We start from the raw sequence: 26,232 nt of genomic DNA, 5'->3' as shown, positions 1-26,232 counted from the left end.
GTTCTTGATAAACAGTACAACTTTTCCCATACGTCTTCACAAAAAAAGCCTTCATGCTATTGTGGAAGGCTTTCACGGCCGGAATCACTGGGAATCACAGCCCAAGCCTTCATGCTGTTTCAGTTCCATTCCCCCATCTATTTGATCAGAGAAGTATTTGGACCAGTCATTCAGCTTCTTTGTAGGTCTTTTTGAGTAGCCATGTACGCTTCCCACTTTACTAGTCACTAAATATGAAAATTATGGTCAATAGGATATTGAATTATTTGTTTCATTCTAGCAGGCATCGTGTAAACAAATGTGCCTATGGTTGAATGTTTCCTTTACCAGCAGTTGCTGAAATTAGTATTCCATTTGGAATGTTAAAATGTTTTTTTAATATTCTAGGTTGCAGTTGTTAAAATGAAGTGCACAGAGCGCATTTATGCAATGAAAATTCTAAATAAATGGGAAATGCTTAAAAGGGCAGAGGTAAGTACAGTGTTTCCAACTCGGGTTGTTGTTTTTTTTTAAATAGCTTTAAAGAAAATTGCAGTGAACTTCTGCCATATTAGAAAGAATTACTGCATGGGCAAATAGGGGCTTCACTTTTTTTTTTAAAGTGAGCTGCTTTAATACAATCCAGTCTGACAGTCCCTTCGAGGCATCTGTTGTTCTCAGCATTACTGCGTATTCGTTCACCAGACAGTCTGCCCTAGTTCTTACCGTGAATTATATTGGCCAGATTTTTGTTTACGGTAGAACCAAGTCAAAGACTTGCATGGAGGCTTCGGATTTCATTTGCCGTGTCACAGAGAGCCACATGTAAAAAGCCATAGTTCAATATGAGAAATGGATGTTTGTGCATCTAAGAATAATCGAGGCTTCAAGGAGGCAGGTTAATTTTGGGAGGTGGGGCGATTTTTAGCAGCTTACTGGGGGAGAAAATGTCAGAACTTGTTTGTGAAAGTAAGAGAAAGCTAGAGTACTGCTGATACTTCGTTAAACATGATATTATTTGTTTGTTTGTTTGGCTTATGTTCCTCTCTCCCCACAAATGAGCTCAGAGCGGTGAACAGCCATAAATATACAATTAAAAGAAGGTATAAAATAATTTCTAATATGGCAACCTTCTAACACATTTAACAAGGTTTGGGATATCAGCATTGCTTCCAGCTATCAACAGTAAGCAACACCAGTGAGAACCAAAACAAAATGATACCATACTAGAAGTAACATAACAAGCCAGAGTTAAAAAACACTCTAAACTTCAAAGGATTGAAAAGAAGAGGGACGGAAATACTGTTATTGTCTTAAACCATAGATCTGGCAGCACAACTCTATGGTGCAGGCTCTGTAGAACTTAGTTAGATTCTGCAGGGCCCTGGTCTCGTTCAGCAGAGTGTTCCACCGGGCCAGGATTGAAAAAGTGCTGACTCTGGTTTATTTATTTATTTTATTTATTTCTCAAATTTCTTAATTGCCCCTCCCAAGACTGGCTTGGGGCGATTTACAGATCAGCAATAATAATAATAATAAAATGTTTCGGCATACGTAGACCCATAAAGTTGGAAACCCAAGTAACGGTCTAAAATTTATACTATAATTAATTCAGTTATAATTAAAACAGCCTAATTTTTAAAAATAATAAAAAATATATAATAAACTTGATAAATGCACTAAATATCAGATGGTAGTCCACTAAATGATGGTGACAGTCACAATACACCTACAGTGGAGCGGCACATACCCATGAGAGATAGATGGAAACAGCTGGGCCTCGGTGGAATGCCTGGTTGAGAACAGCTGGATTGTTTTAGGGCCAAGGATCTTCAGGAAGCTGTTATTTCCTGAGTCTAGCACTCTCCAGAGGGTATATTTGGAAGTGGGAAGAAAATGAACATATCTGCAGGAAGCAGTCCTGCAGATATGCCGGTTTCAGACCGCTTATGGCTTTGAGGGTTAGTACCTGCACCTTGAACTTGATTCGGTGCTCCACCTGCAGCTAGTGTAGCTGATGGATCACTGATTGAATGTGGGCTTTCAATGGTGTCCCCATATTTATAACATATAAATAAAAGAGTAAATCATCTACATACCTTAAAAAGACCAGTGTTTAACTTACTAAATAAATCATTTAATAGACTGTTGACTGATGTTGTATTCTGCCTTGCGCCTATATGGGGAAAGGCAGCCGATGGATGGATGGATGGATGGATGGATGGATGGATGGATGGATGGATGGATGGATGGATGGATGGATGGATGGATGGATGGATGGATGGATGGATGGATGGGTGGGTGGGTGGGTGGGTGGGTGGGTTTGTGGGTGGGTGGGTGGGTGGATGGATGGATGGATGGATGGATGGATGGATGGATGGAATACCAAGGTTAGAGTTGTTTCCTTTGGCAACAGCTCTCCAGGTGCCTTTGGTTCTTTCCCCATCACCTACTATCTAATTCTTTTAAGGGGTGATGCCGGGAATTGAACTTGTGACCTTCTTGCATGCAAAGTTCCACTGATCCATAGTCACTTTGCTCAAAGCTGTGTGTGCAATGGCAAAATCTGTTTGGATAATTTTTATTATAAATTGTACGTAAGATTCAAGAACAAACTATGTACATATTTGGAGGAGGGTGGGAAATATATACCATGGGATAATCCAGTTCTCATGAGATTTTTTTACTGTACTTGATGGGATCCTGGAAGAATGCCATCTACCAACCCCAGCACAATTGATTCATCTCAGAGAGCTTTTTGGCAGAATTCAACTTAAAACATTTGCTTGGATCCTGTGCCTTTGTTCCATGGGCCTTTCTCTCTGCCCACTGCAGAGGCTGTCCTGAACTGTGGGGTGTGTCCCTCTTGTGCTAGTTTCATTGGGGGTCTTTGAAAAGTGGCTCCTGTAGAAGTGGAGATGCCTAGCCCAGGGGGAAGTATACTTTGCAGCAGGGGTCGGTCTCCACAAAGGCGTAGAATCCAAGCCCTGGTTTGTTTTCCTCCTGCGTCTACCAAAAATTACTACTAAATACACCTAGCCATTTTGCAACAATTGGTATATTCTTGGCCGTCACTAAACACACACACACACACACACACACACACACACACACACACACACACACACACACACACACACACCACACACACACACACACACACACACACACACACATATCATTTGGCAGGTTGAAATGGGATAAGAGGCACATATGAACCTCTCTTTTCCATAGGAGGCTGGAGGGCTTTCTGATAATTATAAATTGGGACTGTCAATTTATCAAAGAACAAGCCTGAAAACTCCTCTTTTATTGCTCGTTAGTATTCCAAAGAGCCAGCATTCTCCTAATCCCCAGTTCTTTGGATCCAGTCCCATCTTTTCATGAAACATGTTAAAAAATACTCACAAATTTCCTCTTTCTCATTCCATTTTTTTAGACAGCTTGTTTCCGAGAAGAGAGAGATGTTTTGGTGAATGGAGACTGTCAGTGGATTACTACGTTGCACTATGCCTTCCAGGATGAAAATTATTTGGTATGTGTGACCATCAAACCTTCAAAGAACTGGGCCTTAACCCTGGCGTTATCACTTGGAGTCCTTTAGAAATTTTAGAGTGTGAGATTGTTGCTAGCTGCTGTGCTCGTGTGCTTGTTCCCTCCTTCTGGAGGAAGAACAAATTCCCAGCATCACTCAAACACAATTTGGTTTTTAAAATTTTTTCCTTTCGAGGTGTGTTGATCTGCCCTAGAGTGTAATGAGCTAGAGTGAATATGATTAGTTGAGTTAAATGAAATTCAACGTTCATTGCATTGAATTCAGTTCAATTAAATCTTATTCTTTTGCTATTTACTTTTGTGCTTTGCAGCTTCATGTGTCACTTGGAACAAGACGTCTCTAAAAAAAAAAATCTCGTAGTGGCCAAACCAGTTTGTGAGCTCCCTCTGCCTTTACTTTTATTGCATTTGTTATGGCTTTAGAATCATTGCAAGCTTCCTCGCAACCTTGTAACAAGTTAGAAGGTGGGATAATTTTTAAAATAATAAAGACATTCTATACTAGGGTGTTGCGTGTTTTCCGGGTTGTATGGCCGTGTTCCAGTAGCATTTTCTACTACTAGTAGGTCCTCTAAAGATGCCAGCCATAGATGCAGGCGAAATGTCAGGAGCAAATGCTGCTGGAACACGGCCATACAACCCGGAAAACTCACAACACCCTAGTGATTCTGGCTGTGAAAGCCTTCGACAATACATTCTATACTTTTCAGAGATAATGCAAGATGTCATTCAGGAATGCGAGAACTGACATAAAAATTCATAGAACTTATCCATACTATCTCAGATGTTGGGCTGCAGTAGAAGAGCAAGATTCAAACCCAGTAGCAGCTTAGGGACCAACAAGATAAACTGCAAGATATATTTCATTTCATTTCAATTATATTTGTACCCTGCCCTGTCCCTGAAGGACACAGAGCGGCTAACAACATGATAAACAATACATTTCAACAATATAGCAATAACAAACGGTAACAGTAATAAAATACATAAGACTAAATAGAACCAATTTCAGATGGCGACGCATTTCAGGCTATACAAGTTATAAGAACAAAAACAGCAGCATTAACAGACAATTCAGGTATCAACTAAATCCATACAATATCTAATACATCAATATAAATCAATACATTAGCAACATCAGAGTAGCAATACACAACGATCAAGTAGAAATATATTGATACATCTCCAACCAAATGTTTCCAACGCATCAATATATAAACTACACGACAATACATAACCAATAAACTAATTTAAGCAACAAGGCAAAACAATAACAGTACAATATACACTATAAAACATTACCAATAAACTGAAACTACCCTGTAAGACTAAACTACCCTTCACTGATCCCTTACTGATGAAGGGACCTTTAAGTCTCAGAAGCTTTTATCCTCGCAATCCTGTCGGCCTTTAAGGTGCTACTGGACTTGAATCTTGTCCTCAGTGTGTATGTGTAAAGAACCCTGGAGACCGTACTCCCAGCAGAAGGTCGCAGACTACCAGAGTCTGTGCTTTGGAAACAGGACAGCAATTCTGTGAGCACATGGCAGCAATTGTATGAGCTCCTACCTAGTAAAAGAGGATGGCACTTATTCCCCTGAAATGGAGAGTCCTTATGCTTATTGCTAGAAAACCCACTCTACATATTAATTGGATGGGCACAGGAATGTCTTATGAAGAACTTGTGGCCCTTGTAGAGTACCCTTATGGGTCTGAGTTTGAGAAACACTGTATTATGCCAAGCACTGCAAATTCAGTTTCAACAGCCTGCATACTGGAACATTTTAAAGGTAATTAAAATGTGTGGTAATACTGAGTTCAAGGACTAGATGTAACAAAAGTAATGTTAAGTGTTTATGCATGTATGTCATCGTTAGGTGTGTAAGAGTTGTAACGTTTTGATTAGTAAAACATACGTCCTAATTCCATACTTGTTTTATTCATATCATAATTAAGCCCTTTTGCAGCATTTAAAGCAGCCCATAACTTTATGAATCAGATTCTCGTCTTCCTTATATGTTCCGCCTCGCTCAAGAAATTTGGGTTAATTGACATTTACAAATTACCGAGTTTAGTAGACCTTGTTCTAGAGTGAGATTTAAATCTGAAAGGATTGATCATCTGTGCTTTTCCTGATGACGCTCTCTCCTATGACAGGATTTTGCAGAACATGTTTTACCAGAGTTAATTTATGCGGTGTCATTACTATTCGTCAAGCAGAAAAAAACAACTTTATTTTTGAAAGCAAGTTTACAATGCGCATTCTCTTGTTTAAAGACAGGAATGCATTGGAGAAAAATGCCTTTAAATGAAGTTTAGAACTCAAGAGTTCTTCCAGGATAAAGCAGTCAGTATTGATGACTCTTGGTTTACCTGCATTCTCAAGAAGTATTAATTCTCAAGGAGTATTATTTTTTTAGTTAAGTTCCTGTAAAAGAGTCCATGAATACATCAAGGTTAACTAGTTGTCCCAAAGACATCCTTTCTTGAGCTTAGATATAATAGCCACGTTTTTAGAAATGTAATAGAAAATACTGCTATGAAATTTCTTTGGTAAATACTCCTGAAAATTGGGGTGCTGTGTTGTTTCCGGGCTGTATGGCCGTGTTCTAGCAGCATTCTCTCCTGATGTTTCGCCTTCATCTGTGGCTGGCATCTTCAGAGGATCTTCAGAGATACCAGATGGATCTTCAGAGATGCCAGATGGATCTTCAGAAGATGCCAGGATCTTCAGAAAATGCCAGAGGATCGTCAGAGATCCTCTGAAGATGCCAGCCACAGATGCAGGCAAAACGTCAGGAGAGAATGCTGCTAGAACACGGCCGTACAGCCCGGAAACCACACAGCACCCCAGTGATTCCGGCCGTGAAATCCTTCGACAATACTCCTGAAAACTGCTCAATTAAGATAACGTTACTTGCTGTGTTTCTTGTGGTATTGATATGACACTTTTTACCTTTAGAAACCTGTGGTCTTAAGACCACATCTTAGTTTTTTTTTAAACTCATTATTTTGTTATTTCGATTGAGTATATGGCACACAACCGCAGTCTAGTCAAGCAGCAGGGCTCAGGAGAGTCATGCGGCATTCAATAGAGCATAGTTCCCTTTCCTCCTCCTCTGTCCCTCTGGCCGTCATGAGCATATGGAATTAAAGACAGGACACTGTAGGGATACCTTCATCCTTGCTCATCCTCTGCCCTCTAAACTGTCTTAATGAAAATTACGGTGATTACAAATGACCTAGTACTCCCGTGGTGCAGAATGATAAGCTGCAGTGCTGCAGTCAAAGCTCTGCTCACAACCTGAGCTTGAGCCTGACGGAAGTGGTTTTAGGTAGCTAGCTCAAGGTTGACTCAGCCTTCCGTCCTTCCAAGGCCAGTGAAATGAGTGTCCAGCTTGCTGGGGGGAAAGTGTATACAACTTGGGAAGGCCCCATAAACATAGTCTGCCTAGAAAGTGTGGAGGTTTTTAAAGAGATGCTGGATGGCCATCTGTCAGGGGTGCTTTGATTGTGTTTTCCTGCATTGCAGGGGGTTGGTCTTGATGGCCCTTGGGGACTCTTCCAACTCTATGATTCTATGGCAAATATCAAATATTTTCTCTTTGAAATGAGTGAAATGCTTTTAAAGACTAAGTTTAATTCAGTCATAGTATATAGTAAGAAGATTTTTGTGTCAGAAAATATTCAGCTTTAGAGCATAATCGCTGTGTATGCTGTAGACATAGAATATTTTTAAGGATATATTGTTTAAACATGACTACTTTTGTCCAGGGTTGGTACGCTAAAACGTATATGACGATAAATACACTATGGAAGAGTTTGTTGTTATCCTGGAGGTAGAGGGCATCTTGTGTGGGTGTCTTCTCTACCATTAGCAAGGAGGCAGGAAAAAACTTCTTGTGTCACTTCCTATTGGTGCCTTGGGAGCCATTTTCACCTTAGTATTTTTCCTGCCTCAGCAGGGAGTTCATGGTTTCCTATAGGCTTCTACAGGTTCCTATTCTCTTCTTTAGTTTTACTCCACTTCTCGATCTTTTCTGGTGTGCTATTTTGTGTGTGACTTATTGTGTATTTGTTCTGTGTGTGTGGGGGGGGGGGATTTGTTTTTTAAGACCTCCTGGAGAGGCTGTTCGGCAAGCAGTCTTAGAGACGGCCCAGCAGCCTTTTTCCGCCGTTTTCTCCTGCTCATCTACTCATGGCCTCCAAGTCTCCCCCCCAATTCTGTTTTTGCCTGAACATTCACAGAAGGGATGCAGGCAGCCACCCACAGGGGTTTGCCTCCCAGCTCGGGAAGTTCCCTGCCTCTGGCAGATTGGGCTGTCCAGTGCAAGGTGAAGGACAAGTCGGCCACCTGGCGTGCAGATGACCCAGCGACGCCACAGAGGAAGCACTGTGCCTCACCATTAAGAAGCTCAGCTCCCTCCCAGGACACGACAGATCTTGGCGGCTCCTCAGCCGGCTTCTGCAGCCCTCCCAGGGCCCCGGAGTCCTTGGCTTCGGATCCAGCCCCAGAGGGAAGCAGCCACCAGACAGACTGCAGGCAAAACCAAGCGCCCTTGGGGGGTGGCAGAAGAGAGACTGCAGAGCCCCCAGATGATCCAATTTACACCACGAGTAATGCAGCAGTCTGGCAGAGCACCCCGCCCCCAGTTGCTTTTGCAGACTACTTCAGATCCACCATTAGGGAAGAGATTGAGAGGATCCTGGATGCCAGGGAACGCCATGGGCCCCCAGCTCATGCCCCCAGGCAGCAACCTAGAACCGCTTACAGTCCTCCCAGACCGGATCTTAGTGCCTTAAGCCACGACGCTTACAATCCTCCCAGACCGGATCTTAGTGCCTTAAGCCATGAACCGTTAGCCTTCCCAGAGAACGATGCAGCGACAGAGGAGAGAAATGATGGTGAGCACCCCAGAGATGGACCTATTTGCTTCTCTGGAGAACCCACAACTCCCAAAAGTTCATGACAAGACATTACCATCCAACAGCCTGCACGATGGAAGGGCATAATGCCCATTGGGCAAAGTGGGCAGTTGCCCAGGGTGCCCCCTTGTGGTGGGCGCCAAAAATGCAGGGTTTGTTTGTGTGTTTTTTTGGTATTTTAGTGGGTTTTCTGTTTTTGGTCTGCAGGGGGTCCAATTGTTAAGCTAGCAGCACCAAAATTTCAGGGATGTTTCGGGAGACTCTCCTGATGCTATCACCCAGGTTTGGTGAGGTTTGGTTCAGGGAGTCCAAAGTTATGGACTCCCAAAGGGGGTGCCCCATTCTCCATTGTTTCCAATGGGAGCTAATAGATGGACCCCCTGAACCAAACTTCACCAAACCTGGGAGGTACCATCAGGAGAGTCTCTTACTGATATCACCCAGGTTTTGTGAAGTTTGGTCCAGGGGGTCCAAAGCTATGGACTCCCAAAAGGGGTGCCCCATCCCCCATTGTTTCCAATGGAAGCTAATAGAAGATGGGGGCTACACCTTTGAGAATCCATAACTTTGGATCCCCTGAACCAAACTTCACCAAACCTGGGTGGTATCATTAGGAGAGTCTCCTAAAGATACCCCGAAAGTTTGGTTCTGCTAACTTAACAATTGCACTCCTGACAGCAGGCACCCCCCAAATTTCCCCAGATTTTCCTTTTAACCCCCCCCCCCCCAACCGGCATGGATTTAAAGGGAGAATCTGAGGTCCCCAGTTTAAACATTGAAAGTGATGCTGCTTCAGGGTGGGGGGAGAATCAACCCCAAAATAGCATCACTTTCAATGTTGTTTAAACTGGGAACCCCAGATTCTCCCTTTAAGGTGGATTTAAAAGGAGAATCTGGGCCCCCTAGTTTAAACACCATTGAAAATGATGCTGTTTGGGGGTGGATTCCAGCATCACTTGTTTAAACTAGGGAGCCCAGATTCTCCTTTTAAATCCACCTTAAAGGGAGAATCTGGGGTTCCCAGTTTAAATAACATTGAAAGTGATTCTGTTTCCCCCAATTGGGGGGACTGGATACAACACCATAAAATGTTTTCATGGCAGTAATAGAACATTTTGAAAGCATTTTGAAAATGTTTTCAAAAAATTACTTCTGCTGTGTGGCATGGCCCATTGCTGTGTTCAGATTTGTGAGTTGGGGCATCCCACCTGACATCACCTCATGTTCTATATCCGTGGTGGTGAACCTTTGGCACTCCAGATGTTATGGACTACAATTCCCATCAGCCCCTGCCAGCATGGCCAATTGCAGGGGCTGATTGTAGTCCATAACATCTGGAGTGCCAAAGGTTCACCACCACTGTTCTATATGCATCGCGGCAACCAATGCATTCAGAAATCGTGCTTCTGTCGAGGACATCTGCAAAGCAGCTACTTGGTCCTCAATTTCCTCGTTCGTGAGACACTATAAGATTCACTCCTTCGTTTCTGCTGAAACAGCCTTCTGGAGAACATTATTGGGGACTGATGAGGCCCACCCGTATTTGGGACTGCTTGGGGAGGTCCCACACAAGATGCCTTCCACCTCCAGGAGAACAGTCCATTGGATACTTACCGTGAAGGGCCTTTCTCCTGGTAGGTAGGAGGGCATCTTGGCCCTCTCTGATACTCTATTAGTCCCTGATACAGGTATCCATTCATCGTTATGTTTGTTAATCTTGTTGTCGTTGGTTCCTGTTGAGCCTCCTTGGTTTCTGTTGGGTCTGTGTTATTTCCTTTTCTGCTATACGTTCTTCATGGATTACTGCTGTGCCAGTGCGGATACTGAGGTGAAAATGGCTTCCAGGAAGTGACGCGAGAAGTTTTTTCCTGCCTCCTTGCTAATGATAGAGAAGACACCCACACAAGATGCCCTCCTATCTACTAGGAGAAAGGCCCTTCACGGTAAGTATCCAATGGACCGTTTTCTGTTACAAAGCTTAACCTGATATTCAGATATGCTGCGAGTCTGATAGTGACTTTATTTACCTAATAACGCACCTTTATCATTTATTTTGTGTGTTTTTCATTTCCAATTTTCCATTTTTCTTCTGTCTCAGATGGCAAAATTAAGATACATGCACAAAAGTAATAGCAGTTTGCAGTTGGCTGTTATAGGTTTCCTTTTCCTCTTTCTCTTTCCTTCTGAAACTAGGTATAGTTGCCATGTTGCTTGTGGGAAATTATTTTTTCCTTCTTGGAACAATGGAAAAACTCTAAGATAATCCGTTTCTTCATAATTTGTCCATGTTTTATTTTCCTTGAGCTTCACATCTGTATCCGGGACCATTTTGCCAAGTAGTGCAGTTGTTAATACTGACTTATAAATTATGCACAATATGTTGCTGAAGCTGTGTGTATATATGTCCAGTGTTTTGCAACTTCCCCCCCATGGCTTCAAAATTTTTAGAAATTTTACACCTCTTGTCTCAGTTTCCATTTTGATTTTAACAACATTGCTTGTATTTATTCATTTTTAGTATTTAGTAATGGACTACTATGTGGGTGGTGATTTGTTGACACTACTCAGCAAATTTGAAGACAAGCTTCCTGAAGACATGGCCAGGTTCTACATTGGTGAAATGGTGCTTGCTATACATTCCATCCATCAATTACATTATGTACACAGGTAAGGACCATCTTAATGTGATGGGAAAACTCACACTTTGAAGCCTTCGATGACCTCCAGTTTGTCATTGTGCCCAAATGCAGTTGCTTGAACAAACTGAGGCTTGTTTCTTTCGCTTGTCCCATTCAGATGATGCAGAACAAGTCTCAGTGCAAGATGCCTGTTTTCAGATGTCAAATAAATTGGAGTTGGTTGAGAGTTTGTTTGTGATGGTCAAGAACCTGGTTAATTATCATGCTCCCTCCCACTTCTCTTCTCTTCTCATGCAGAACACCAGAATTAAAGACAGGAGGCTTTAACTAACTCCCAACTAGTCTTGTGGTCTGACTGTGGATCTCTGGACTAACTGTCTAGTTTCCTTTCCTATAACATGGCTGAATCTTTGTTTTGAATCACAGTTACTGGGAAGGGCATGAACCCCAATTAGTCTAGGCACCACTGCTGGATTTCATGACAAATTAGAGTTAGTTGAAGACTTCCCTTGTCAATTTTTGTGCGCTGCAAGCCGGGGAAGGGAATAGAGAGTCAGCTAGATCTGCAATCAACCAGGTTTGTGCCCAATACCAGTGAGCTCTGTTTTGTTTATAGCATCTGAACTGTCCCTGAATCTAGTATCATTGAAATGCCACCATGTGAAGAGCAATCGCAATACCATGTGCAAGAAAATCCTGAATTGATTACAAATGAACAATGCACATGCAGGGAAACTAACCCATTTGTTTACGGGCCCATCCCCAGGATGACACTGAATGTGTGTAATTTGAAAGAAGCTTGAAGGTGTGCTGGAGGCTTAACTACAGCACCCTAGAAAAGGGTTGAGATGCCAGCTTAACCCACGTAGGTGACCCCCTTATTCTCAAACCACAATGCAGCATCATTGAGTGGAGCAGGAGTTAAGGAGAATGGCACCCCAAATGTCAACGATCTCTTGCAGCAATCTCTTAATGTGTGCCCATGTACTTTATTTGTGAAGAATGCAAAAACCACGTAGCCACAAGTAGAACGTGGTTTGGAGTGCCATGAGAGCAGCTGATGAGAGGATCGTTCACCAGACTGAACTTAGATGTGGATGCAAACAAAACATAGACCCATCTGCTTCACGGCAGTCAAACTGACATGTATACAGACTTGCTTATGATTAGGATTCGTTGGTGTGGATCCAACCTTCTGTTGTAGGATGAGCCACTTAAGTGAAAGGAAGGCATGTTAGGCTAGGGAAAGGCTTCAGGCTACTGTTGAAGGCTTTCACAGCCAGAATGAACAGGATGTTGTGGGTTTTCCATGCTGCGTGGCCACGGTCTGGTAGTTTTTGCTCCTAACGTTCTGCTGACATCTGTGGCTGGCATCTTCAGAGGCATGTCTCAGTAATACATCTTACCATGTCATGCCTCTGAAGAAGAAGAGATTGGGCTTATACCTTTTCTCTCCTATAAGAAGTCCTAAAGCAGCTAACAAACTCCTTCCCTTCCTCTCCCCACAGCAGACACCTTGTGAGATACGTGGGGCTAAGAGAGTTCTGAGAGAACCAAGACCACCCAGCAGGTTATAGCAGCAGGCAAACAAATCTGATTCACCAGATAAGAGTCCACCGCTCATGTGGAGGAGTGGGGAATCAAACCTGGTTTTCCAGATTAAGTCCACCACTCGTAACCACTACACCTTGCTAGCTCTCACATACTGAATATGCCAGCAATAGATGCAGGCAAAACATTAGTAGCAACTTCTACCCGACTATAGCCACACAATCCAGAAAACCCATAACATCCATAAAGCTTCAAGCTTTACCTGGGGGAGTGGCAGGAGCCAGGCTGGGATTCACACCACTGATTACAGTGGGACCTGTTTGAATATAAGAGTGTCTTACATTTCAGCTAATAATGTCAGACCAGTTCATTGGACTGTCGTAGCTTCAAAGGTAACCAACCGCCTTTTCATCTCGTACCATCTTGGTATCATGATATTTCCTTCTTTCGAAGCAGCTTAATTTGCCTTGGGCTGCAGGTTACCATGTAAAATGGTAGTTATCAAAGCCCTAGCCTTCTATTCAGTGGATGCTTCTCCTGCCTCACCCATTTCACATTCTTTTTACAAGACAAACATTGCTCTCTGTATTCCAAGGAGTGGGAAGGTGGAGCAGCTGTGCGAACCTATCCGCAGGTGTACCGTGCTAATAATTTTCTCGTTAAAGCCATTTTTCTCTTGCTAAACATAACGTGGCTCTTTAATGACCTTTCTAAATTACTGCAGATTCAGGAAATCATTTGAAGACTTTTTGTCTCAGTTCGAGCTAGCTAGAAAATTGGCATTCAAACCAGCTTTTCTGAGTAAACAAGTCGGGTAGAATGCCACTAGGAAAAGTTCAGTAATATGATGCATTAATATACCTGTCTTAGAGACAGCTTTGGAGCGGTAACTGTGCTAATAAGCTGCAGCCAAAATGACAATCTCATGGCACCTTAAACTAACAAATGTATTGTGGCATAAGCTTTTTTGAGCCGGAGCCAACTTTGTCGGTTGCGTGAAGTATTATTTTTAGTTGGCAGTGACAGATGCCAAAATCTGTGAACAACAGTGCCTGGGGTGGGGTATTGTAAAGAGAGTCTGGAAGGCCCGGTTTCCAGGCCATAGGTGTGTTGCAGTGTGTTGCAGAGCACCAACAAAAGCAAGGCCCAATTAAGAGACCCACACTTGGTTTCTAAGTGTGGGTGACTCCCAACTCTTGATGAATTAGCAAGTGACTAGCATGCATAACCTGAAAGGTAGGACAGTCGCTTTTTGCAGTGAGGTAGCAACCCCGAGTTCCTGTGGAACCTGATAAGATCAGATCTGTGCATGCATTCCAACTCAGCAGCTTTTTGCTGCTGTCTTCCTTTGAAACTCTTCTTAAATGCTGGAGCACAAAAATGTATTACTTAGTGCCCTGGGCGGTTCTTTCCTGCCCCAATTCACGCTCACGATTTCTGAATTCCCAGGGTTAGTGTCTGATTTGTGTCCATCTTTTCTGTCGCACAGAGGCTGTCACTTCAGTCAGTGTAAAAATGGCTGAAGCATATTGCTTGCTGACACAGGAGAGCACGTATCACGTCAGAGGATGTGTAGGTGAATCAGACTTGCTGACTTTGAGGGACTCCTCTGTGATGGTGTCATTTGCATGGATATGGGAAAGATTAGGCACTGAGGTTGGTTCCAGGACCTAGTCCCCGGGTTTCCATCTCCCCTCTGTAGTCCATTTTCATTGCTCTTTACGTGCTTCAGGCCTGTGATCTTCGGGGAGGGTTGTAGATCCCTGATGAGGCTCGGGAGAGGTTTTAACGAAGAACCTGCATGTGACAGCCATAAGAACATAAGAAAGAGCCTGCTGGATCAGACCAGAGTCCATCTAGTCCAGCTACTCGCAGTGGCCCACCAAGTGCCTTTGGGAGCTCACCTGCAGGATGTGAAAGCAATGGGCTGCTGCTGCTGCTGCTGCTGCTGCTGCTGCTGCTCCCGAGCACCTGGTCTCCTAAGGCATTTGCAATCTGAGATCAAGGAGGATCAAGATTGGTAGCCAGAGGTTGACTTCTCCAGCCAGTGATGTCCTGCTGTTCTCCCGTCTGAGCTTTGTAGAAAGTGGCTCCCAGATGCCTCTAGCTTTAGTCAGCCTTTGCAGTTTTGTGGGTGGGTACGTTAGTTTTGCGCATGCTTGGTGTCAGTCTTGCAGGTGGGCATCCTTGTCCAAAGGATTGGTGCAGATGTATCTGTATTTCATAGTTTGGTTGTAGACAGTAGAAGAAGAAGAGGAGGAGGAGGAGGAGGAGTTTGGATTTATATCCTCCCTTTCTCTCCTGTAGGAGACTCAAAGGGGCTTACGATCTCCTTGCCTTTCCCCCCCTCACAACAAACACCCTGTGAGGTAGATGGGGCTGAGAGAGCTCCGAAAAGCTGTGAGTAGCCCAAGGTCACCCAGCTGGCATGTGCGGGAGTGCACAGGCTAATCTGAATTCCCCAGATAAGCCTCCACAGTTCATTTGGCAGAGCGGGGAATCAAACCCGTTTCCTCCAGATTAGAACACACCTGCTCTTAACCACTACGCCTGCTGCTCCAGTAGATTGCAGATGGCATGTTTTGTTTTGGATGTTTGCAAGAACCCTGGAGTCCAGTAGCACCTCAGAGGCCAACACGTTTTTCAGAGTAGAGGCTTTTGAAAGTCACAGTTGCCTTTGTCAGGTACAAAAGTGCACTGTAGTTCAACGCAGCATTTTGTAGTTTTCTGGTGTCAAGTAGAGTTTAAATGTCAATCATATAGTTGAACAGGGTTGTTTAGGAAGTGGGTTAAGGTTAGACTGACTGTGGGATTTGTTGAAACACTGATGGAATTTCCCAAGGTCCACTTTCCTCAGTAGCTTTGGGGATGGTGCCTGATAAAGGCCAGGGAAAGCGTACCTTTTGGCCTGCTTGTAGTAACTCACCCTGCACACCATTTCAGATTGTACATATAAAATTCTATTTCAACTGAAGGTGATGCTTCACATACCTGACAAATAGGACTCTTGCTTACAGAAGCTGGTGGCATAATCTGCCAGTCTTAAGTCTTACGGTATTTATTATATGTTTTAACTGTGTTGTATTTATTATATGATGTGAGCCGCCCTGAGCCCTTGAGGGAAAGGGCGATGTAGAAATTTAATTAAATAAAGGTATCACAAAGCTCTGTCATTTCAGAGAATGCTGCTTGCTACCTGCTACGTGTGAGGTGAAGATGTATGGGTGTTTGTGTATACCTGGAGTTGGGTCTTTTAGCAATGATCGTTTGTTTTAAAATAGTTGCTATGATTTTACTGTGTTTGTTTTAAAATGTTGTTGCTGCCCTGAGCCCCTTGGGGAAGGGCAGGGTACAAATTTAAAAATAAAGAAGTGTGTGTGTGTGTGTGTGTGTGCGTGCGTGCGTGCGTGCGTGCGTGCGTGCGTGCGTGCGTGCGTGCGTGCGTGCGTGCGTGTGTGTGTGTGTGTGTGTGAGATTTACTGAAAATAAAGCCATGTTATTGGCTGCTGCTTTGTTGGATGGTTGTGCGGGGCAATATCAGTGCACACAAACACAGTTTGAAAAGGACTGACGCCTGTCTGAGGCTGTCCCAGGAGTTAAACCTCCTTCCTTCCCTTGATATTATGGGAGGAAGTGGAAACCCAAGTACTACTTGTACTTTTATTGTTGGATGGCACTTAAAATGGATGTTCCCCAAAGAACCTTTTGTAAACAGAGCTTAAGAAGAACACATGATAAACATCATGCTCAATATAATGTGAAAAAAGCATTTATATCTTGAGCTAGTTCTGCCACCCACCCACACACACACACACACACACACACGATTTTGCTATTCCAAATTAAAATAAGAAGTAAAGAAGTAGAGTAGTTTGTATTCCGGCCTTGTGCTTTTCATTATTATCAGTGTGTAAACGGAATGGTTATTTCATGTGCCACAGGCTTGAAATACGCCAAGGATATGCTTAGTTTTTTATTCTAGGGACAGGAAAGGCAGTTTCTTATTGTGGAAGCATTGGAAGTGTGTAGGGTTTTGTGAAGGTCAAGAGGATTTTAAAAAAAAGTTAGTTTGCAGCATTTTTCACCAGTCTTTCTCCCAGCAAGTTTTGACTCCACAAAAAGGTGATATCAGGAAAGCCATGTAGACAGAAGCCACCTTGCATGGGTGTGTACAGTGAGGAGGGAAGAGACATATGAAATTGGGGTGCTGTGTGGTTTCCAGCCTGTATGGCCATGTTCTAGCAGCATTCTGCCATTTCGCCTGCATCTGTGGCTGGCATCTTCAGAGCCAGCCACAGATGCAGGCGAAACGTCAGGAGAGAATGCTGCTAGAAGATGACCATACAGCCCGGAAACCACACAGCACCCCAGTGATTCTGGCCGTGAAAACCTTTGACATATGAAATTATCTCTTTCTGCCCCTCCCACTTGCAGAAATGTCCCTCCTGGCTAGTTCACCAGCGGCAACTTTCTGCCATTTCCTCACTGCACCTTTCCTTTCCCCTCCTATCACATAGTCTTGGTCCACCAGCTTTTTATGGGGAAATATCTGCCAGGGTGGTATAGCGGTTATGAGCAGTGGACTCTAATCTGGTGAAGCAGGTTTGATTCTCTTCTCATTCACTTGAAGCCCGCAGGGTGACCTTGGCCCGGTCACTTTTCCCTCAGAACTCTCTCAGCCGCATCTGGCAAGGTATCTGTGGCGGATGGGGAAGGGAAGATGATATAAGCTGCTTTGAGACCCTTTCAGTACAGAAAAGTGGGGTATAAATGTGGCGGAGCGCCAAGGGGGCGGGGGGTTCATCGTGCACCGGGTGCACGCCTGGGAGGCAGAAAATCACCCTGGACCCTCCCCCCTTTCCCCACCCCCCCACGGCGCCCCCCCCGCGGCACACACCCCATTCCCCTTCCCACACTTACCTACATTCCTTTTCTTTTTTTAGTACTTTTTAAGGCTGAAAAAAAGCGGCCTCTTCACAGTTCAGGCTAAAAACTGCCTGAGGAACTACAGTTCCCAAGAGACCTTGTGAGCCCCAAGGTCTCTTGGGAACTATGAGATTCCCTCAGGCAGACCTAGCCTGAGCACTATCGAAAACTCAACCTCAAAAAATACTAGAAATAGAAAAGTGTGGGAAAGAGGTGCTTGTGGGTGAAGGCTATGAGGGGGGCAGTAAAAACACACTGCGCACCGGGCGCAGTTTGGCCCAGCTGTGCCTACCTACCTTGTGGCTATGTTTTCTAGGATCCTTTTTTTTTGCCATCAAGTCACAGATGACCTATGGCAACCCTTAGGGTTTTCAAGGAGACATTCGAAAGTGGTTTGCCATTGCCTGCCTGCACATCATGGCTCTTGTATTTCTAACCAGGGCCAACCCTGCTTAGCTTCTGAGATCTGACAAGTTCAGGCTAGCCTGGGGGGCTATTCCGGCCATAGGATCCTCTCCATTTCGAATAACCAGCCTGTGCATAATTTGCATATCTTGCTGTATATTAATGCATTTCGCTGAAAAAGGCCCGGTGTTCCAATTTCCAGCCAAATTTAGACAGATTGCTGAACGCTATGATTCCAGCAACCCAGGTGGCAAATGGAGCCATTGAATCAAAGTGTTCATACACACACACTCACACCCAGCGTCACTAGTCAGTGCTTCTGTGTTGCCACCAGAAGTCAGGGATGGATAAACAGCTAAAATTTGCCCTTTTTGTAAGGATACCATTACATTTGCCTTTTGAAATAGCAGCCATCTTGCAAAATAAGCAGATTATATTTATGCCGTGTTTATCAGATTTGTGGAGCAAAACGCCTTGTCATGCCAGGTCAGATTCAAGTCATTTTATTATTGTTGGACAACTTTGTAACGGGATGAATGTCATGGTGATAATGCTTCTAGCGCATCCTTTGAACTGACAACGAAACATCACTGGTTAATTTACTGGCACGTTTGGACCCCTTGCAGTTTGTTTTGGACTTTCCTGCTTTGCGTATGCGTGCATCTTCTGTCACTTCATGTTAAGCCGCTGTGTCTGTAGTCTGACGCTAAGGGCTAACAATGCAAACATTTCATCTTTGGAACATATTTTGAGGTTTTCACTTTGTCTTAGTGATTTATTTTAAGTTTGAGTTCTTTTTGAGCACTCGGTCTGGTGGGATCGCTCTTCAACATGATGCTAGTTGACACATACCCATTTTTAAATCCCCAACACTGTTGCAAAATTGTACTGTATAACTTGCATTTATAATTGAGCGAATGCACCAGTGGAGTAAAATATGGGATTGGTCGCTTACGTAGATTTATAATTACTCAGCAAAGCTGCTTTTGACTTAGTGAGTATACCGTGTGAGAGTAATAATCCTTTCTTCTTCAAATCAGAGATATAAAGCCTGATAATGTTTTGCTGGATGTGAACGGCCATATTCGCCTGGCTGACTTTGGATCGTGTCTGAAGATGAGCGAAGATGGCACTGTATGTACCAATAACATTTTATATAAATTCTTTTCAAAACAGAACTTTTAAAATTAATGTGTCATTACTGCAATGTGTAAGAACCCTTTGAAGGGGTCTGTATTACTTTAGACCAGGGGTGGCCAACCTATGGTGTGCCAGATGTTCATGGACTACAATTCCCACCAGCCCCTGCCAGCATGGCCAATTGGCCATGAACAACTGGAGCATCATAGGTTGGCCACCCCTACTCAGGGCAGAATGCACTATGGGGTGGATTAATGGTGTACAGTTTTACAGGAGCTACATGGGATAAGATATTTTATGTAGGAACATCGTATGATTTTATCTCGTTCCTCTTTGGTTTTTTTATGTGAACCCTTGTAAAGCAAATTAAGTTAGTTTTTGTATATAAAGAAAATAACACATCTTCCGAATGAGGTGATAATCTTTTACAAATCAAAACCCATGAATCTTTCTTGAAGAGAGTTGCATCAGAAGTCAGCAGTCACCTTCCTGCTAAAGTCTCCCAGCATAGAACTCTGTGGCCTATTTCACCTGCTTTGTTGATTAAACTGAGGCTACAGCTATAATAGTTTGCTTTTAAGGCGAAAATGCTAGGTATTTCCCGAATTCTGGGAACAGGTATTCAACGGGAACTTTCTTGTATGCCTACAAATTAAGCAGTTTCATTTTTATTGTTCCCAGGGGTGTTGTTTTGGAGTTGTTTTGATGGGAACGCAGCTCTTTGCAGCTTTAGCCAGGTCTCGTTTGTTCCATTGTTTGTTTCCATTTCCAAAACCGTTTTTTAATCTGATTCATCAATAGATTGCATTTGATTTCAGGCCAGAGTAATAGTGACAAATAGGGCAGCATGCAGAAACATTTGGTTGCACTGCTGGGAAGGCAAGCAGGCATCCTGTTCCTGCTTTTGAAGTGTTCTTTTCACTGAATCCCTGGAGTCTCCAGGTGGAAGCTGTCAAAGTTTATGGAAGGAAGACGAAGGATCTCTTTCTTTATAAGTCTGCAGCTCCAATACATGCTCAAGAGTTTCACAAATTGTTTCTAACCAAACTCTCAAAACAAATATGCTTTTCCCAGTCCCTTCATAAAAGGGAAGACACCTTTGTCCTTTGAGAGAAAAAAATGTTATAATTTCAAATCTGGCATTTGTGGGGAGAGAGACTCACCTCGACTATGGATTCCTGATTTTTGCATGGAACAAATACCAGTTCAGGATTTAAATCCATGATTTAAGCAAACTAGAATTTACTGTGGTATCTGAATGCAATCTCTGTGGTACTAGGTTCTAGTCAGTATTGCTAAGGAATTGTTCTTTTGGTGGTTATGGGTTTTCTGGGCCGTGTGGCCGTGGTGTGGTAGATCTTGTTCCTAATGTTTCATTAGGAACAAGATCTACCAGACCATGGCCACGCAGCCCGGAAAACCCATAACAACCAGTTGAATCCAGCCGTGAAAGCCTTCGACAATAAATTGCTCTTTTATTTTTTTAAAAGGTGCAGTCATCAGTAGCAGTGGGCACACCTGACTACATTTCTCCAGAGATATTGCAAGCCATGGAAGATGGCATGGGGAAGTACGGGCCAGAATGCGACTGGTGGTCTCTGGGCGTCTGCATGTATGAAATGTTATATGGGGAAACCCCTTTTTATGCGGAATCCCTGGTGGAAACATATGGGAAAATTATGAATCATGAAGTAAGAGCTATTGAATTGTACATTCCCTAAGATACTTAATTTCATGTTTTAAAATATCCAAAATTTATTTTGTTTTTTAATTTCTTTCTTGGTTTTTACACCGCCCATTCCCCAAGGGGCTCTGGACGGCCACAACAACAAGATAATGTTAGATTTCGTTTAGAGTCATGGATATGCCCAGTAGTGTGTGTGAGTGCAGTTTATAGAAACTTCTCAAGACATAAATGTAAAAGGTAAAACTTACATTTATTCAATTATCTTCAGTTCACAACTTTGTTCCAAGAAAAGGTAGATAGAAAGAACCCTAGTCTAAAGAGATTACTTTCCCTACGACAAGTGGGCACAACTAACGCGCCATCATGTGTGTGGAGGTGAGAGGATGCTGCAGTGGGAAAGGCCCCACTGAGCAGGTTGCCATTGACCATGCGCTCGGGTCAAAGGCTAGAGCAGAAGTGAAGCTACCTTGGGGAAGAAAGGAAGTTAGTGGGCGGTCTCCTGGCCCAGACAAGGAGGGCAAACAAGAGAGGCAACATCACAGTTAGAGTGAGATACACAGCACCCCCCAGTGTCCAGGCATGCAGAAGTCGCTTATTCCAACAGATAATACATTTAAAATTCCAATAAATAGATTAAAACAATAAAACAGTTTAAAACAAACTGACTAGGCCATTCAAACTCCAGATGGAGACTCAGTTTCTTACCCCAAAATGGTTCTGGGAGTGGAGGGGGGCGGCCAGGCCACTGTGGTAACACCCCTGATTCCAGAACACTAGAAAACTGCTTTATTCGGACAATTGCACAAGCCTTTATTTGGAGCATGGCAGGAGTAAGTCATTTTCAGGGTTCTTCCTGAAATTCTTGGCTTTTTCTTGGGAATTGTCAAGATGTTTCCAGTTTACAGGTGTCTCCCACGGAAAAAATGGCATTTTTTAAAAACAGACTTAAATTCTCCCTGTTTGACATCTCCGGGGAGGGAGAATATGCATAGTGCTTACATTGCAATCCTTAACTTCCTTACTTGGAAGCAAGTTTCATTAAAATCAGTGAATATTTCCAAACAAATATGGTCGTGACGGGCGATGCTAATTTGCTTTGCCTTAAAGTCGCGCTTATTAATATTGATTGCGTGATGCGTACAGTTTTAATCTGTTACAGTAAAATCAGTTTGCAACGTTAAAAATGGAGCAGGAATGATTAAAATTCATCAGCCTTGCTCATTATCAGTCAGGGAGTTTGCCACAGACACGGCTTAGGGAGTGATTACTGAGCTGAGAAATTCTCTCCAGTTCAAGTTGATATACTCCCCTCCGTTAGAAAGGAGAGAAGTAGAGCCCCTTATATTCTGTTGGGCTTTTATGGTAGATCTGACCATTTAAGTTAGGGATCCCCAACATTTTTTGAGCCTGTGGGCACCTTTGGAATTATGACACAGGGTGACGGTCGCAACCACCAAAGAGCACCCTGGGAGGCGGAGCCAACCATACACAGAGGAAGTCCAGCTGCAGGGGACAAGAGGAATATTTTTTAAAAATATCCTGGGAATGAGGAGTGATTGGTAATAACACCAACACTGTAATGGTAGCTGCCCCCAAAATTATTTTAATTTGCACAGCCAGTCTGAAGCTTCAGGGCAGGAGCCCTACCTATTCCCCTCCTCATTTTCTGAAACCACTTTGTGGGCACCTGGAAAAGTGTTGGAGAGCCCTGCGCTGGGTACCCCTGGTTTAGGGACTTAAATATTTCTTAAATCCTCCTTGTTTTTGTAATTGCTGATTTCTCTGTTTACTTTAATAGATATTATTTTTAATTGCGCTGTTATTGTGAATTGCTTTGGGAGAATAATTACATGCATCACAAATAGTATACAAATATTGCAGAATTTAAATATTGTCCCTTTCTAAGAATAAAAACTCATAAGCCATGAATATAATATTCATTAGATATTATCCTCACTCTCCTGAAATCATGAAATTGATAGGCAAAATTCATATTATGCGTTCTGAAACTGTTATGTAATGGAGAGCAGACCTTCCATTTCTGAGGTTGTTAAGTACTTGGGAGTAGACTTTCATATTTTTTCTGTGTGTGTTTTTTCAATCTCACCTTTTGCCCATGGAAACTGAGGATTCTCCCCTCATCTGTTTCAACCTCATACACCTGCAAAGCTGAACAAAATGAGATCCAATCTTATGGGTTAGAGCAGGGATGTCCAACTCTGGAGCTTCAGATGTTCATGGACTACAATTCCCATCAGCCCCTGCTGGCATCTGAAGCGCCAGAGTCGGTCACCCCTGGGTTAGAGTATTGGATTAAGCCTGGGGAAAACGAAATCTTTGTCACTGTGAAATTCAGAGTGTGATCTTAGGCCAGACATGGACATAGAATCATAGAGTTGGAAAGGGACCATACAGGCCATTTAGTTCAACCCCCTGCTTAATGCAGGATCAGCCTCGAGCATCCTTGGCCATTGTTTGTCCAGCCACTGCTTGAAGACTACCAAAGAGGAGGAGCTCACCTCCTTCCTAGACAGCCAATTCCTCTGCTGAACTACCTTTACTGTACCCGCATCTTTACAGGCATATAGATGAGAATACAACTAAAGATTTGTATTAGTTAAAAGTCAAAGAGCATAGAAGAATTAAGTGTTTGATAGAAAATCACATCCCTTATGCTTTCCTGTTCCATCAGTTAATGATGTTCACAGGAATGTGATAGACACAGTTTTCTAAAAATTGATATTACTGGTCAGTCCACTGTCATGAACTTTTTGCTGGGTTGTCATCCATTTAATTATTTCAGTCTTTCCCAAAGCATAGATTTAAACGACTCGGTAATTTTGTTTTCATATTTTCAAATCCTGTCTTCTTCATTATCTTTAATTGCAAGATTTGGTTTATGCCTTTACTATTAATGTTGGACTGTTAACTCATTGGCATTAGTAATAACACTGCTGTGACTTTGTTTCCCTTGCATTAGTAAACCTGTTGTAAAAGTATCTCTTCTGCAGCGTTTTCTCATTCTAGAAATTTGAATCAAAGGCTTTCTTTCCCTCCCCCTTCCCCAGGAGAGGTTTCAGTTTCCATCCCATGTTACAGATGTATCCGAAGACGCAAAAGACCTGATTCAGCGGCTTATATGTAGCAGAGAACGTCGTTTGGGTCAGAACGGAATAGAGGATTTCAAGTCGCATGCATTTTTTGAAGGACTCAACTGGGACAATATCCGAAATTTAGAAGCACCTTACATTCCAGAAGTTAGCAGCCCTTCAGACACATCCAACTTCGATGTAGATGATGATGTGCTGAGAAACCCAGTGAGTGTTTCTTTTCTTCTTTGTTATAGCGGTCTTGGGCCCACATACCTACACGACCGCATCGCCCTGCCCTGCCCTGCCCTGCCCTCCTAGACCACACACATCAGACTTCAGCAATTATTTATCCCAATATGTTTGTGCGGTTTTTGTTTTACTTGATATCCATGTTAAGATCATATGGGGGACTAGTGTTTTTTTATTATTTTGCTTACCTTTAATCTTAGGGACTTCTCTTTTTTTTGGTAGGAAATGATACCACCTGGTTCTCACACTGGCTTTTCTGGATTGCATTTACCTTTTGTTGGGTTTACCTACACAACGGAAAGGTTCGTAAAAAAGTCCTCAAGACTCAGGGCTTTGTGCAACAATGCTTGTGTTCAGGTTAACAGAGTTGTCGTGTCTTTAGAGTAATTTGTTGAATTGTCCTGTAAAATGTTAAGAATGAGTTTTTGAGTTTCTGTTATTTTTCTTTGCTTCCAGTCACTAAGATAGACTGTCTTGTAGCGCCATCATGGCACAAGGGCCTTATAGAGCAGCATATCTGTGTCATAAAAAGTTACTAGCTATATTTCAACTGTGGAAACACCAGCAGTTGAGGTTCATGAAGCCTGACCACAGCAATGCTCAGAAGCACAATTCTTTCCCACACGCTCCTTCAGCAACCCCCTGAGTACTTTGAGAAGCTGATGCAGGATGTTAAGGGTCCTCTAGGGGGAGCTGCAGTGATGCGGGGGAACTGGGCAAGCTCCCTTCTAGCGTTACTGGAATTTCTTCCATCAGAATCACTGCTGATGGAAAAGGAACAAGGGGATGACATTGCTCAGGAGAACCATTATGATGTAATGGCTAAAAGCGGTGGATTCTACTGTAGTGTCTAACCAGCATGGTGCAGTGGTTAAAAGCGATGGATTCTAATTGGAAGAACCAGGTTTGATTCCCCACTTCTCCATATAAGCAGCAGACTCTTATCTGGTGAACTGGGTTTGTTTCCCCACTCCTCTACATGAAGCCCATTAGGTAACCTTGGACTAGTCACAGTTCCCCTCCTCATTGCAGTGACCAATGCCACATGGCTTTTTACCCACAAGGGCCCTGGTACCTCCATCACCACCTATCTGAAGATTTCCTAAGGCTGTAGAGGAAAGGGAAAGCAGGAAATAGCTGCATCAAATAGCTGCAAATAGTTGTTTTTGTACTCATGATTTGTGGGATCCAACCCAAGAAATGATAAGACAAAGAGAAGAGTTTGGATTTATACCCCCCTTTCTCTCCTTTAAGGAGACTCAAAGGGGCTTACAGTCTCCTTTCCCTTCCCGCCCCCTCACAGCAAACACCCTGTGAAGTAGGTGGGGCAGAGAGAGCTCTGAAGAACTGTGACTAGCCCAAGGTCACCCAGCTGGCGTGTGTTGGAGTGCACAAGCTAACCTGGCTCACCAGATAAGCCTCCACAGCTCAAGTGGAGGAGCAGGGACTCAAACCCAGTTCTCCAGATTAGAGTGCACCTGCTCTTAACCACCATGGTGGCTCTAGAGTGGTGGCAGTGAGGTAGGATGTGAGAAAATGCAGTGAACTATGTTTGTTTCAGGCTGTTGAGTTTCCAACAGGAAACCTATTTCTTCGGGTCAAACGCGTCCGTTAAGAACATCAGTAGAGCCTGGCCAGCAGACTGGTGGTCCATCTATCCTAGCATACTGCTTTACACAGCAGCCAACCCTCTTACCATGCAGAGCCAACCACAGCCAGGTCTTAGAAGCCCTGGTTTCCTTGCCTCCAACCCTGATGCTACCTCCTAGTGCTGGTATTGGGAAGTTTTACTGCCTCTGGATGTGGAAATTCCCTGTGGTCAATCATGGCCATTGATGGGACCTGTCCTTCATTATTAGAACATGTTCTGTTCTGCATTCTGGTTCCAGCTGCTTTTCGGACAGAGGCTCCCTCAAGGGGGTGATGCAGTCCAGCGGTATCACCAAAGACGAGGATGTGCAGCGCGACTTGGACAACAGCTTGCAAATAGAGGCGTACGAAAGGAGAATACGGAGGCTGGAGCAGGAGAAGCTAGAGCTGAGCAGGAAGTTGCAAGGTGATCCTCGTCATTTTCCCCTGGTGC

General features: G+C 43.4%; 1 protein-coding gene across 1 annotated transcript in view; it reads left to right on the top strand.

Annotated features, from left to right (window-relative positions):
* The window catches only part of CDC42BPB (CDC42 binding protein kinase beta), a 160,590-nt gene that overhangs the window by 70,392 nt on the left and 63,966 nt on the right, over positions 1-26,232 (top strand). Inside the window, exons 3-10 of the mRNA XM_048484640.1 lie at positions 388-471; positions 3,419-3,514; positions 10,979-11,127; positions 19,022-19,115; positions 20,612-20,812; positions 23,877-24,125; positions 24,372-24,451; positions 26,039-26,205. Coding sequence (XP_048340597.1) covers positions 388-471; positions 3,419-3,514; positions 10,979-11,127; positions 19,022-19,115; positions 20,612-20,812; positions 23,877-24,125; positions 24,372-24,451; positions 26,039-26,205 — 1,120 coding nt within the window. The remainder of the gene's footprint in view (positions 1-387; positions 472-3,418; positions 3,515-10,978; positions 11,128-19,021; positions 19,116-20,611; positions 20,813-23,876; positions 24,126-24,371; positions 24,452-26,038; positions 26,206-26,232) is intronic.

The sequence above is a fragment of the Sphaerodactylus townsendi genome, linkage group LG02 (genome assembly GCF_021028975.2).
Source record: "Sphaerodactylus townsendi isolate TG3544 linkage group LG02, MPM_Stown_v2.3, whole genome shotgun sequence".
Lineage (NCBI taxonomy): Eukaryota > Metazoa > Chordata > Lepidosauria > Squamata > Sphaerodactylidae > Sphaerodactylus > Sphaerodactylus townsendi.
This window is presented reverse-complemented; position numbering and strand designations above follow the sequence as displayed.